Source organism: Paralichthys olivaceus, chromosome 13 (assembly GCF_024713975.1).
Source record: "Paralichthys olivaceus isolate ysfri-2021 chromosome 13, ASM2471397v2, whole genome shotgun sequence".
In the NCBI taxonomy this organism is placed as follows: domain Eukaryota; kingdom Metazoa; phylum Chordata; class Actinopteri; order Pleuronectiformes; family Paralichthyidae; genus Paralichthys; species Paralichthys olivaceus.
The window spans coordinates 14,569,565-14,581,775 of NC_091105.1; the positions used below are offsets into that span (position 1 = coordinate 14,569,565).

At 42.7% G+C, this 12,211-nt stretch overlaps 2 protein-coding genes across 9 annotated transcripts in view; both read left to right on the forward strand.

The window, feature by feature from the left end:
* The window catches only part of LOC109632159 (protein MTSS 1-like), a 49,888-nt gene extending 42,005 nt beyond the window's left edge, over positions 1-7,883 (forward strand). For 4 of the 8 annotated variants that reach the window (XM_020091292.2, XM_020091296.2, XM_020091294.2 and 1 more), the window contains 6 exons: positions 1,280-1,390; positions 2,210-2,455; positions 2,688-2,912; positions 3,472-3,631; positions 3,713-3,994; positions 4,159-7,883. In XM_020091292.2, the coding sequence (XP_019946851.2) occupies positions 1,280-1,390; positions 2,210-2,455; positions 2,688-2,912; positions 3,472-3,631; positions 3,713-3,994; positions 4,159-4,694 (1,560 nt within the window). In that variant the 3' untranslated portion in view covers positions 4,695-7,883. The remainder of the gene's footprint in view (positions 1-1,279; positions 1,391-2,209; positions 2,456-2,687; positions 2,913-3,471; positions 3,632-3,712; positions 3,995-4,158) is intronic. The other 4 variants (XM_020091299.2, XM_020091301.2, XM_020091298.2 and 1 more) reach the window with 3 other exon arrangements.
* Positions 7,884-9,551: 1,668 nt separating this feature from the next.
* LOC109632161 (transmembrane protein 65-like) overlaps positions 9,552-12,211 on the forward strand; it is a 37,057-nt gene continuing 34,397 nt past the window's right edge. Inside the window, exons 1-2 of the mRNA XM_020091302.2 lie at positions 9,552-9,726; positions 10,106-10,427. Coding sequence (XP_019946861.2) covers positions 10,145-10,427 — 283 coding nt within the window. The 5' untranslated portion in view covers positions 9,552-9,726; positions 10,106-10,144. The remainder of the gene's footprint in view (positions 9,727-10,105; positions 10,428-12,211) is intronic.

Here is a 12,211-nt window from a genome sequence, read left to right on the forward strand (position 1 = left end):
TAGTCTGAATGAAAACCCCAAATCTGCAATCCACACAAGTCCTTTCTCACACATCTCCACAGCCACTGTGAGAGACAGTTAGCTGGCAGCAGTAAGTGTATGTGATCATGGTGAAGTCATTTCACTGCTATTATTATAGCATAAATGCACAGGAAATTAGTCTGCCTCCACTCTGGCCCAGGGCAAAACAGGTCAGCCCCATCCTGCTATTAAAGAGTTGACTGCTGTGACAGACTGTGGTTGGATTCAAGTTGCAGAGGCCTGAGCGTACTGCATGTTGTATTTTCATTAAAGGCCTCACAGTGAAATGACATGTTACAGTGACAACAGTATGTATTATAGACACTGAAAGCCTGTCTCTATCAGCAGGTCCCATTCTGCCACTTTTTATCCAACCAATCTGACACAGGGTCGCAGATAATAATCAGTGATGTATTCCAGCGGATTGTCTGGTGGGGTTTGTGGCTTGACATCAACCATGAGAGCGGCTGTTTTGTTTGCACGCCAGCGATCAGAGTTCCCCTGACCAGAACGCGCTGGTGTAGTTCGAGTCCAAGTTTTTATGATGCAGTGAAGGTGGTTTGGCAAGTCCATACTTGACCCTTTTTACAGTACAGTCCTGGGAATCAGTCTGCCTCATTCTTGCTCTAGTTACATTGGCTAACGTTTGAAAGGGAACAGTCACATTGCTTAACAGGGACTCACTTCTTAACTCAGGGTGAATAAAGGGGCTCTGGCTTACACTTACTGTGGATCTCTTTAATTTCCATCCATTGTCAATACCCACTTCTATGCAGGATGCTGTAGTGAACCCCAGTCCATAATCTCTTTCTGGAGGGTAGCATTCAAAAATATTATTTCCTTACAGACATGGATTAAGTATCATGTTATTAAAGTTAATAAAATAGGCAGGGATTGGATTGCTAATATTTCCTTAAAGATATCAAGAGTTTGTGAGGTTATTTTTGCCTGTGCTTCCCTCGAACAAGGCTCTAACACAACACTGCTGATGTCCATGCAGTTAATGCTGTTATAACTCCCAGTGCACCTTCTCCACTTTAAGTCACTTGGCTGTACTCCTGACTAACTGCTGAGAACTATGGAAAGTTGCCTCTCCTCTAATAATCTGCTTCTCTTTGATTCTCTCTGTCTACCTGCTGACATGTCCGTCTTTTTCTCTCTCTCTCTCTCTCTCTCTCTCTCTCTCTCTCTACACATGTCTGTCTCTGTCTCTCTCTCTCTCGTTGCCTGCTCGCTGCTGCTGCCCTCGCTGTCCCAGGCTTGTCCCAGTTCCAGCTGCTCTGAGGTATCAGAGACTGGGCAGCTTCACAGTGACTGCAGCTCCCCCTCTTCTCTAGCTGCTGCTACTGCACCTCAGCACACTGACAAGGTGACACACACTCATCCTCCACCGTGAACCTCACCCACACAGAAACGTCTGTGCTTCCTCACACTAAACTCCAACCTTGGCTGTGCATCACACTTACTTGAGTTTATCACAGAAATGTTAAAGGAAACAAAAAACCTTCCAAACTCCCTGGCAATAAGTTTTCACACAGTTATCCATTTGTGACCATTTTCTTTGTTCTGTATTGAAATGATCAATATGGCTTCCTCCACGGAGCTCCCAACGGGTCACCGTGTAATTTATTTTTCAGGATAACTTTTGCATTACCTTAAAATATTTTCCTTCTTCTATTCCTTCTGAGCCATATGTTATTTACACTTGTGTCCCACCACAACCCTACAGTATGGATCAGCTTATTGAATTGTACTTTGAACTGAGCATCAATTATTCTGATAGAGTTTTACCAAATAGACATAATTATACAATTAGTGAAAACAAACATCTTCAAATTCTAGGATCAAGAGGTCGCTCCAAAGAATGCAGAAAGTGATATGAAATGATGCTGTCGGACTCATGTGGAGCCACTTACTTTGCCTTTAATGAGATAATGATGTTGCATGATGACAATGGGAGACAACATAAAACGTATTGCGAGGGAATGCAAATTTAATCCTCCAAAAAATTGCCATGACCCAAGGGTGCTCCGTACCTCCTCATTATTTTTGTGTTCATTTTTGAATGATTTCTCCTCCGTGATGTTTTGTTTTGTTGATTTATGATTTTTATCATTTCATTAATTTATCCCATTGTGTGTTTGTTTCTGTTATCATTCTTTCCTTCCACCGATACACACACATCCAGTTGTCAAATGGCTTTGACCACTACAGTCCGGCCAGTTCCCCCTACCTGCATAGCAACGGGGGGAGTTTGGGCTCTGGGTCGGCCACTGCCTTCCCGTTCTTCCCTCCCTCCTCCTCATCTTCCACCTCCTCCTCCTGCCCCACTCGCTCATGGTCCCGTCCCGCCTCAGCCTTGCTGCAAGACTACACTAACTACTGCACGATGGGCTCGCCCATGGTGCCGTCATCCCAAGTCCCAACCTGGAAGGTTTGTTCAGCGTAGTCCCATCATCCATATCCAGTGTTTGTTCGACATGCAAGGCCTGGTTCATTATGTTTTATTGTTGTGTCATGTGTGAATACATTTAATCAGTTTCCATCTTTTATACTTTAAGTAAATTTGGCAAGCTTTAAAATTGAGATGATATGAAGGTATGAAGCTTTTAAATGTTCACCAGAGAAAAAGTATCAACAGTAAACGTTGACATCTTTTCTCTCAGGACTGGGCAAAGCCAGGGCCTTATGACCAGCCCATGGTCAACACACTAAGGAGGAAGAAAGACAAAGACACCCCTTCTGTAATAGACAGTAATGGTAACATGCACAGTGACAGCCAGTCCTCAGTTCTGGCCTCGACCTCAACACCAGCTCGGGCTGCGCTACAAACACCAAGCTCGTCGGTCTCGATGGTAGAGAAAAGCAGGACTGTGGCGGCTCCTCTCAAGGTCAGCGTCAGTCTCCTTCTCCTACTGTTTGTCTGGGTTTGACACATCAGCTCTTAATTAACTAACTTTTCTGAATTATTTCCTCATCTATTCTTATTTAAATGTCTTTCAACATTGTTCGTTTTAAATAATTAAATTAGTTAGTCTTTTTTTTGTAAGGTTTGCAATGAGCTTGTAAAACATTAAGTCACTTTGTTTGACCTGATTTATACTTGTAATACTCCTGTACTCTGCTGCAGCTGGAGGTAAATTCCCCCCAAAACAACATTTACCTCTTTCTTTCTGCCAATACCTAATCCACACAAACACAGGTCAGTCCACATGTTGTGGCAGCTGTGATAATTAAGTTTCAGATGACCTCTCATTCAACTTCCAGCAGGGTCGATGTTTTTGCCGTCGTGGCATTTAAACCACGTGAATGAGGCTCCCACCGCTAATGTTCCCATTTAATGACTCTAATAAGTTGTACCTAATGATTTTAATGGCTTTAATAAATGGAACCTGGCTTTATCCAGACTTTCAGACTCTGTCACTAAATGTTTTTTGTTTGTTTTTTCAGGCTGGTGAAATCGAGGTCCACGAGGAACTGGCCCTAGTCTTGTCCAGAGGTCTGGAGCTGGACACCCAGAGGTCCAGCAGAGACTCCATGCAGTGCTCGAGTGGCTACAGCACGCAGACCAACACACCCTGCTGCTCCGAAGACACTATACCTTCACAAGGTAGCATATGCTTTCCAGAATCAGTCCAGCATCAATTTGAAAAGTGCACTCCTAACCTCTCTGTCTTTCATCTCCCTTTAGTATCAGATTATGACTATTTCTCAATGGCTGGAGATCAGGAGCCTGAGCAGCAGCAGCCTGACTTTGACAAATCCTCCACCATCCCCAGAAACAGTGACATCAGTCAGTCCTATCGACGCATGTTCCAGACCAAACGCCCAGCCTCCACAGCCGGTCTGCCCAGCCCACAGGCTCCTTACCCTGCACAAGTGGCCTACCCCGCAGGGTCTTATCCTCCCACACCTATCCACACAGGAGCTTATCCATCTACCCCTACAGGGCCTTATCCCCCCACCCCAACAGGTATGGCTGCACTGATCCTGTCATAAACGTATATCTACCATTTTTATATTTTTGTCCTCATCAGAGGAATACTTCAAGTCTTTTTATTTCTCCTTTCTTGTATAATATAATAAAATGTACCTCATTTTAAGTGAAATTCATTTGTTCTTGTTGTGTTATTACAGGCCCATGTTCAGGTCAGACGTTTTATTCCGGATCCAGCTCCCATAATGCCTCCGGCTCCTATCCTACTAGCCACGGACCAGTTATCGTCACCCCGGGGGTTGCCACAATCCGCCGCACCCCCTCCTCAAAACCTTCCGCTCGCCGCTCAGGCTCTCTCGTGGGTACAGGCCCCATCCCTATTCGGACACCCGTCGTCCCGGTGAAAATCCCAACGGTGCCTGATATGTCCGGAGCGGTTAACGGGAGCAGGAATGCTGAGGAGATGGGAGGAGGAGGAGAAAGCCCATACTCTCCAACATTTACAGGAGGTGAGGATGTCGACACGTTGCCTGTGATGTCATGGAGTGGTCAGGCTACGACCAACCCCCCCACCGTCCCGCTTCCCAACCAGCTGACCCAGCAGCACCTTCATAGTGAGACTGGAGGAGAGGAGGCAGGAGAAGGGGGGAAGGGAAACATGCTGGTGGCCATTCGCAAGGGGGTTAAGCTCAAGAGAACCCTCACCAACGATCGCTCTGCACCGCGCATCGCATGATGACATCATAGCAATATTTGGAAACATGAGGCTCGTAAAACTGAGGCTCCCTTTCATTATATTTGTAAATGAGTTTAAAGCTTTACAAAAAAGTGTTGCTGCTAGAGATGCAATGTACAGAAAAGATTTCTTTTGCTAGTTTGAGAAGTCACTGCTCTACATTTCTCACTTTAAATTTCCATCTGTGAGAATCTCTCACTACAGAATGAGAGGAAAACATAGATATGCAAGCTGCAAGTTTCCTAATATGACCTGAAATGCCACTGAAAATACGTAAAGCCAGGTTTTTTTAAAACATAGGTTTGAAACTGAAGTGGACCACAGGCCCATTAAAGGTAGAGCCTTAGTTGAACAGTCTGTCTGTGTGAGACAAAGAGAAAAGACCTAATTTCTTATATACATCACAGAATAAATGATTCTGGCCTAAGCAATATGTATTTGCAAATCCGAGCCAGTAACTGCGTAATCCGAGTGTAAAACATGAGGACGTTTTTGTTGATAGCAAGAAGCACAGAGCAGCGTCACTTCACAGCATGTCTTCGAGAGGACAGTAAAGACGTACTCGTGTTCAGTATCGTCCCTGAAGCAGAGAGTTGGACAAGGAAGATGTGTCTGCCTCTTCTCAGCGTAAAAAACACTGTCTACACACCTCTTGTTGCGGGAGCATATTGTACCACAGAGGGATGAACAAACACTCTAACTGCATAGTGTTTTGGCAGAAGAAGCACAACACCCACTGAAAGAACAACACAGCGTCAAGAGAGCAATATCCAGGTGCACTAGAGGGGTAATGGCTCCATTTGGCAACTCCTGGACAGCAGTGGCTGCTCACTTGTTTAGAGAGAGCCCTGATGGTTTTAGGAAGCTGCTGTGTTGTTAAACCCGTCCTCACCTCACAGTTCAAATACTAAAATACGTCCACAGAGCTCCACGGGGCAGAGGTACGAACAATAGAGACATCTCCTCAAAAAGCAAAGGACTCTGTCGCACCGACGTCAGTTTCAGGAGACTGCGATGTGACTAAAGCGCCACACGGGTGATGAGTCACTTTCTGTTCTTAGTTTCGTTTAGTATTAACATGATTTGTAAATAATTATATGTCTATTTCGCTGAGGAGTGTCGCTGCTTCTCACTCTGTTTCTTTGCCACATTTCCACCTGCTCCTCTGTGCCAACTTCATTCAGTTTCACATAATGTTGCTATAACGATCATCATACCCCAAATGCCTCAAGATGTGAATTGGTTTTCTTTTTCATTATCGCCTCCAATATGATTCTCACTGAATTTGCAGTATCTGTGTAGCTACTCCTCAGTGGTTTGTGGTTATATATTAGTCCTTATATATTAGCCTCTTCTTGTTTTGTAGCATTTATTAGCCAAACTGCCGCCTGTGCATTGATCACTTATAACGTCACTAGTAAGGTACAGACGTGCCATGTTTAAAGTTAATGCTGATTCAAATCTAAATATATATATAAATATATATATAAATAAATATATAAATAAAGTTGAGGAGGCAAAATATTTTTGATGTTATAAACCTTGTTCAAACTCTTTTCTCTTTGAAGCACATATAGCTTGCATGCATCTTCTAATTCATTTTCATGTGTCATTTAATTTTTTTGTATTGTATCAAACTTTTTTTTCCTAGAAACTCACATTAAAATCCATTGTGTAATTTAAGAGCTTCATCATAATAGGTGCATACATATTTTTTTTTTAACAATTAGATGTTTTGAGGAGCTGAGGCTTTTCCCTCAGACTTATTCAGTTTCAAGACTAAAAGCTAAAAGCATTTAGTGTCACTGACTTCTCGTCTGTGTTTTCATTTTTCTTTTCGGTTCAAGCACTGTGAGACCATGGCTACTATGACATGTATGAAAGTGTAAATAATATTTAGCTGCTCAAGTTAGTCCAGGAACTCGCACGTTTTTATTTATTTATTTTCTTTCTCAGTCTTTAAATCCTCTTTCGTCTCACTATTTTTATACTTGTTTAAAAATCAGAGCTATAGAGTTGCTCCATCTATTCATGCATGTGCTCTCTGATTTTAGCAGCAGTGACAATTCACTTGAAGTCCCTTATTTCACACCAACTCATGCATAGAGAGTAATTGAATAATGAAATACTGCAAGAAAGTGTATTTTCTTCTGAGTTGCAGGCTCTTCCAGAAAAGAAAGGTTCGGGTTCTGCAGTGGAGAGATTTGAATCAGTATTATGAGTGCAGATTTCTGGACGATGCAGGGATGCAGTTTCTATTCAAGTCAAGAAAATATATTTTCTTCTGATCTATCTGATCTATAGATGTGTCCTGGTTGTTCCCAGTTGGGAGAGCTGAACCGAGCTGACACTGGACTGACATCAACCCTGCTGGGAAGTTTGTTGGAAGAGACACTCTGAGCCACTTTGAGGGTAGTTCCAATTTAAAATGTTTGCACCTCAGTTGTGTACATTTAATTTCAGTTAAAATGACATCGAACACATCTGTGTGGCATCTTATTAGATTTGAACAAATGGCACGGTGCCCACAATGTCTGGCCTATCTGGCCTCGTATGATCTGAGTTTCCCAAAGACATCTAAGCAAGAAAATCCACTATAGTATTTTCAACATGTCTCATGCGTTTAGTGTATTATTGTATATTTTAGAGAGGCTAAATAGGAGGGAAGATGACAAAAGAACAGGGGATTACTCCACAAAGCACATCTGACATTGAACATGCATGTGGAATGGTGACATCACTGCTTTCACAGCATTCAGTTCACGATATAGTTGATGATGTTAATATTCTTGTTTTTCTTTGTTTTGTTTTTTCTGGCCGTCCACTTGTCTAAAACTTGTATTGTCATCCTGTAATTTTTCATATTTAAATGCTAGCATAAATATATATTATATCAGAGCTGCCAAATGTCACTATATCCTATGAATAAGAAGTGTATAGTTTGTGAGGGTTTGAACTTTCAGTTAAACCTGGTTTCTAGTTTAGTTTTCAGCTTATTCCTCCTCACACCCAACCCCCATCCCTCACCTCGAGTAGAGTTGACCTCTCTCTCTCTCTCTCTCTCTCTCTCCTCCCCCTGTACAGTTCAACAGGCTATGATGCAGTTTGTTTCAGGAAGTAAAAAGATTGTTATTTGTTTTTGTGTAATGACAGCTTTAGCGTTATAATAAAAAAAATATATCAGTTGTACTTTGCCTCTGTGGCCTCTTGAATGTGCAGCCTCCATGTGTCCACGTTTCATTAAACCTTTCTTTCAAGGTTCAGTAGTTGACCCTATAATGTCTATAATGTCACCTCGAGGTTCATTCAATAGCAGTTCTGTCGTTTTTCACAGTTTCACACGGTCCACGTCGACAGAAAGGAACAATTCGTTTGTGAGTATTTTCTTTCATGCTGACTTAAATTGATAATATAACATAAGATACACTTTATTGATCCCACACTGGGGGAAATTTAATTGTTACAGCAGCAGATTTGGATAATTAAGTAAACAAGAGAATGCATGAAAATAAAGTATAGAATAAAACAGGCAATGAAATGAACTGAAATGTGATTAGTGGAGAAATATTCTTGAGTAAAGTGGAGTGGCACAGAATGATTGCACAAATATTTTACTTCATTTGTGTATCATGTATGAGGAGATATTGAAATAAACATACATATATAGACTTTATAAGTATATAGCCGCCAGGTATGGTATTTGCAAAGTAATATGAATATGAGTATAAATTTTTTTGTGTTATATATAAATGGGGAAAATGTCCTAGTAATAGACTAAAAAGTAGTATACTGTATATAGTATGACTATAAAGATGAATATACAATAGGTATCATTCCACTACAGGAAATAAATATGAATATAAAAATGATAGATGCTTCACCACCTCTGATCAGGAGATAAACACAGTTTGTTTTTATTATTCTGGCCACCAGGGGTCGCCCTAGTCTTTACTATTTAAAAAAACAAACTCAGTTTCTACTTTCTGCTTGGGCAGAAGCATGACTGCTCCAGTGTGAGGCTGAAAACACTCATCTACTCCTTCAGACTAAAGAAGCTGCCGCTCTCACACACAAAGAAACTGAAATAAACCAGAAAAGGTCGTAAACTTAAGGATTCACTTATGTCTAAATCAAACTGGATTTCCTCCTTTATTCGTTGTGGTCCTGACTGACTTCCCCTCTCAGACAAATAACTTCCATATGCTGTCATAGTTTCTTGGGGTGTGGACTCCAGGCTGAGGTCTGGTTGAATGAATAGCTGAGGAACACACACACACACACACACACACACACACACACACACACACACACACACACACACACACACACACACACACCCAACAGAAAAGATACTCCTCTGATTGTAAAATAATCCTGCAGGAGATTTACCTACAGTTGAATGCACGTGTTTCCAGATTCCTCATATGTAGTAGCAGAATATAAAACATCAAATGTAAGAAATACATGAATACAATATCATTTAAAATCAAAGACCGCAAATGATATGATACAAAATCTGAAATGACAATCAACAGAACAAATAATACTTCACTTCATCTTCACTTCATCACTCACTCTTTACATTTGTGCTTTTAATTGTTTTGGAAGGTGCAATATAAATGACATATATTATTATAACATATTATTTTAAAGTAATGGCTAAAGAAAGAACAGAGGTGACATTGTATTTCTCATTAGAATAAAGACACATTGACAGCCTGTGTGACATGAACACATCTGACCATCAGCCCCTCTCTGCTCAACGTGGCCTGCGTGCGTCCGTTCTGTGCCGTCACAGTTACGCACGGAGCCGAGCGGAGCAGCCATTGGAAAATATCTCTCCCCTCCCATCCGCCACACACACACACTCACACACACACTCACACACAAACACACACACACACAGCATCCTGTCAGACAGAGGTTACAGCTGCTCCGGTTTACTCTCGCAAAAATGTGATTATTTCACTTGCGCACAGAGCAGAAGCAGTTTGGTGGTTTTTCGGCTCCAGGCTCCAGCAGCTCTCAGCAGGTAAGAGGCGCAGCAGCGGCCGCATGGTGGTGTTTTGTCCGGGGGATGGTTGAGGAGCGGGACAGCGGAGCATCGACTGAGGTGCGTCCGATTAGACAAGTTACAGTTCGGGTACGAGGACTCCTGACGCATCGCTCTCCACCGTCCTCCTCCATGGAGGCGCGTGACACCAGCAGGGATCAGTGTGTGTGCAGGCGATGTGTGGTTGTTGGTGTCAGGCCCGAGGTTTTCCCTGAAATAGCCTGACCCAGGCTGAGGAAGAGGAGGAGGGGGTGTTTTCATGCGATCATTGCAGCGATGAATTCAAGCTAAATCATAATGTTCGTTGTTTGAAGTCCAAGTGATAGCCAGGCCCGATGTTCTTCTTCTTCTCCTCCAGGTTCTCCTCCACGTTGCTTCCTCTCCCTCATCCCCGGAGATGCTGCCCTGCCTGCGGAGACTCCTGCAGCCCGCCCTCTCCCTGAGAGCCGGCGCCGGGCTCACCAGAGCCGGGCTCGACAGCCGCTACGCTCCCGCCGCGTTGTCCCCGCTCTCCGCGCTGCTGCAGCGGTGCAACCTGGGGACGCACCCGCTGAAGGAGCCCGTGGAGCCGCTCGACTCGCCCCAGGGAGCCAAGGAGTTCATCTACAGCCTGCACCCTTCCGAGCGCACCTGTCTGCTGCGAGAGCTGCACAGGTTCGAGTCCATAGCTATAGCTCAAGGTATGTGATGTGGTACACACAACACAACTACAGCATGTTCACAAATGAGCCACGTTACATTACAAACAGATTCAAGCTTCTGTCTTGCAGCCATAACTTTAGTTTATGAATCATAAGAAATAAATCACTTATTTCAACAATTTATGAAAAAGACTGAATAGTTTTTGCATCATAGTGATGATGTGTTGCAAGTCCCAGACCAGTAAATGATGTAAAATCAAGGGTTTCATGGTGCAGTTCTGTCTTTCGCAGCAGGAAAACTGGTTGGAGCCTGTTTATTACGTCCCTATTAGATTGTGAAGTTACTGTAATCTCCTACGGGCAACTTTAACCTGCAGGCAACTAAAACCTGCTAAAGATGATTGGTCAAATGAGAAATGGGAACCAGAGGGAAACAGGAAGGCTTCCAGTCCCAAACTCTTGTCCCTCACCTTCTGCATATTCTGCATAATGAGCTGATACAGATTAGAGACTTAATGTCCTATCCTGACCAGTCCACTGCTTTCAACCCAGTGAGCTGCTGCTCTGCGTTTTCAGCTGCATGTTGCGATGTCGCAGCAGTTACATTTTAGACTGCAGTATGAGCAGAGCTTTTGTGTTTCATTAAACATCAGAATTGAATTATGGGAGTACAGTATAAGAGGAGGAGTACAGTAGATGTCCCACATTGGGAGATAAGAACGGGAGTCGATCAATACTGAGAGGGAGAACGGGGAGGAGGAGTGATGATGAAGGGTTTACATCATGCGAGGCTCTGGGAGAGAGATGCTGTTCTGAGATCTTTCTCTCCAGCAGTAAAACATTTTAAGTTTATGCTTTAAAACTCACTTCTCGTCATTTTTTTTCTCGTGGGTTTGTGTTTCATCGCTTCATTATCGGATATTGGATTTGAAATGAACAGTGCCAAACAAAACACAACCTGAAAGCCATTGAGAATATTATATATTAAGTGTTTACTGGAAACACAATCAATGCCGCTTCAGTGAAAATGTCGATATGAATATCTGGTCTGTTGTCCTGAGTCCTGTGACTTGTGGGTAAAAAATAAATCTCTGTTGCTTTGTCTCAACGCAGCTTGTTTCAGCTCTGTGAGAAATATGTTTTCAGTACTGCTGTCTTTACTTTCATATCTGGTCTCATGACGGACCAATGATTCCCTGCAGAGAAGATTTAAGATTTACAGAGTATGATCCTTTAATACCTCCATATTTCTCCATACAAACATATCGGAGCTGCCATTCTAGTGAGAATGATGTGCTCCACTCAGTCGATGAGCTGGTATAGTCAGGCTGTGCACAATGTTCTTTAAAGCAGATATCAACGCACTGCTGAATGTTGAACATACGTGCATATGCTGCTCTGAATAGTGTCATGTCTGTACTGTTCCTGCTCTCTGTACAGTGTGTGAGGCTCTGAATAATAATCATCAGACAAGGACATGCACATACATCACAGCCCAGAGTGTCACTGTTAATATCAGCGTCCCTCTGACACTGTGGCTTGAAAAGTTCCATCTGTTCGTTTGCTTTACGGGACTTTTGTTTTTCTCCTAAAACATAAATTAAAGAATAATATTCCACTTTTTATTAGAGCCTGAAAGATATGGATTTTGATGGGTGATGCTGATATTAGGAACTTTCTACTACCAAACCATTATGTGGCTGTGGCTGAGGGGGTAGAGCAGTTTTCCTCCTACCAGAAGGTTGGCTGTTCCAATCCCGGCCGCGGTATCCTTTGGCAAGATGCTGAACCTCAAATATGGCCCCTTGTAAATGCTGAATGCA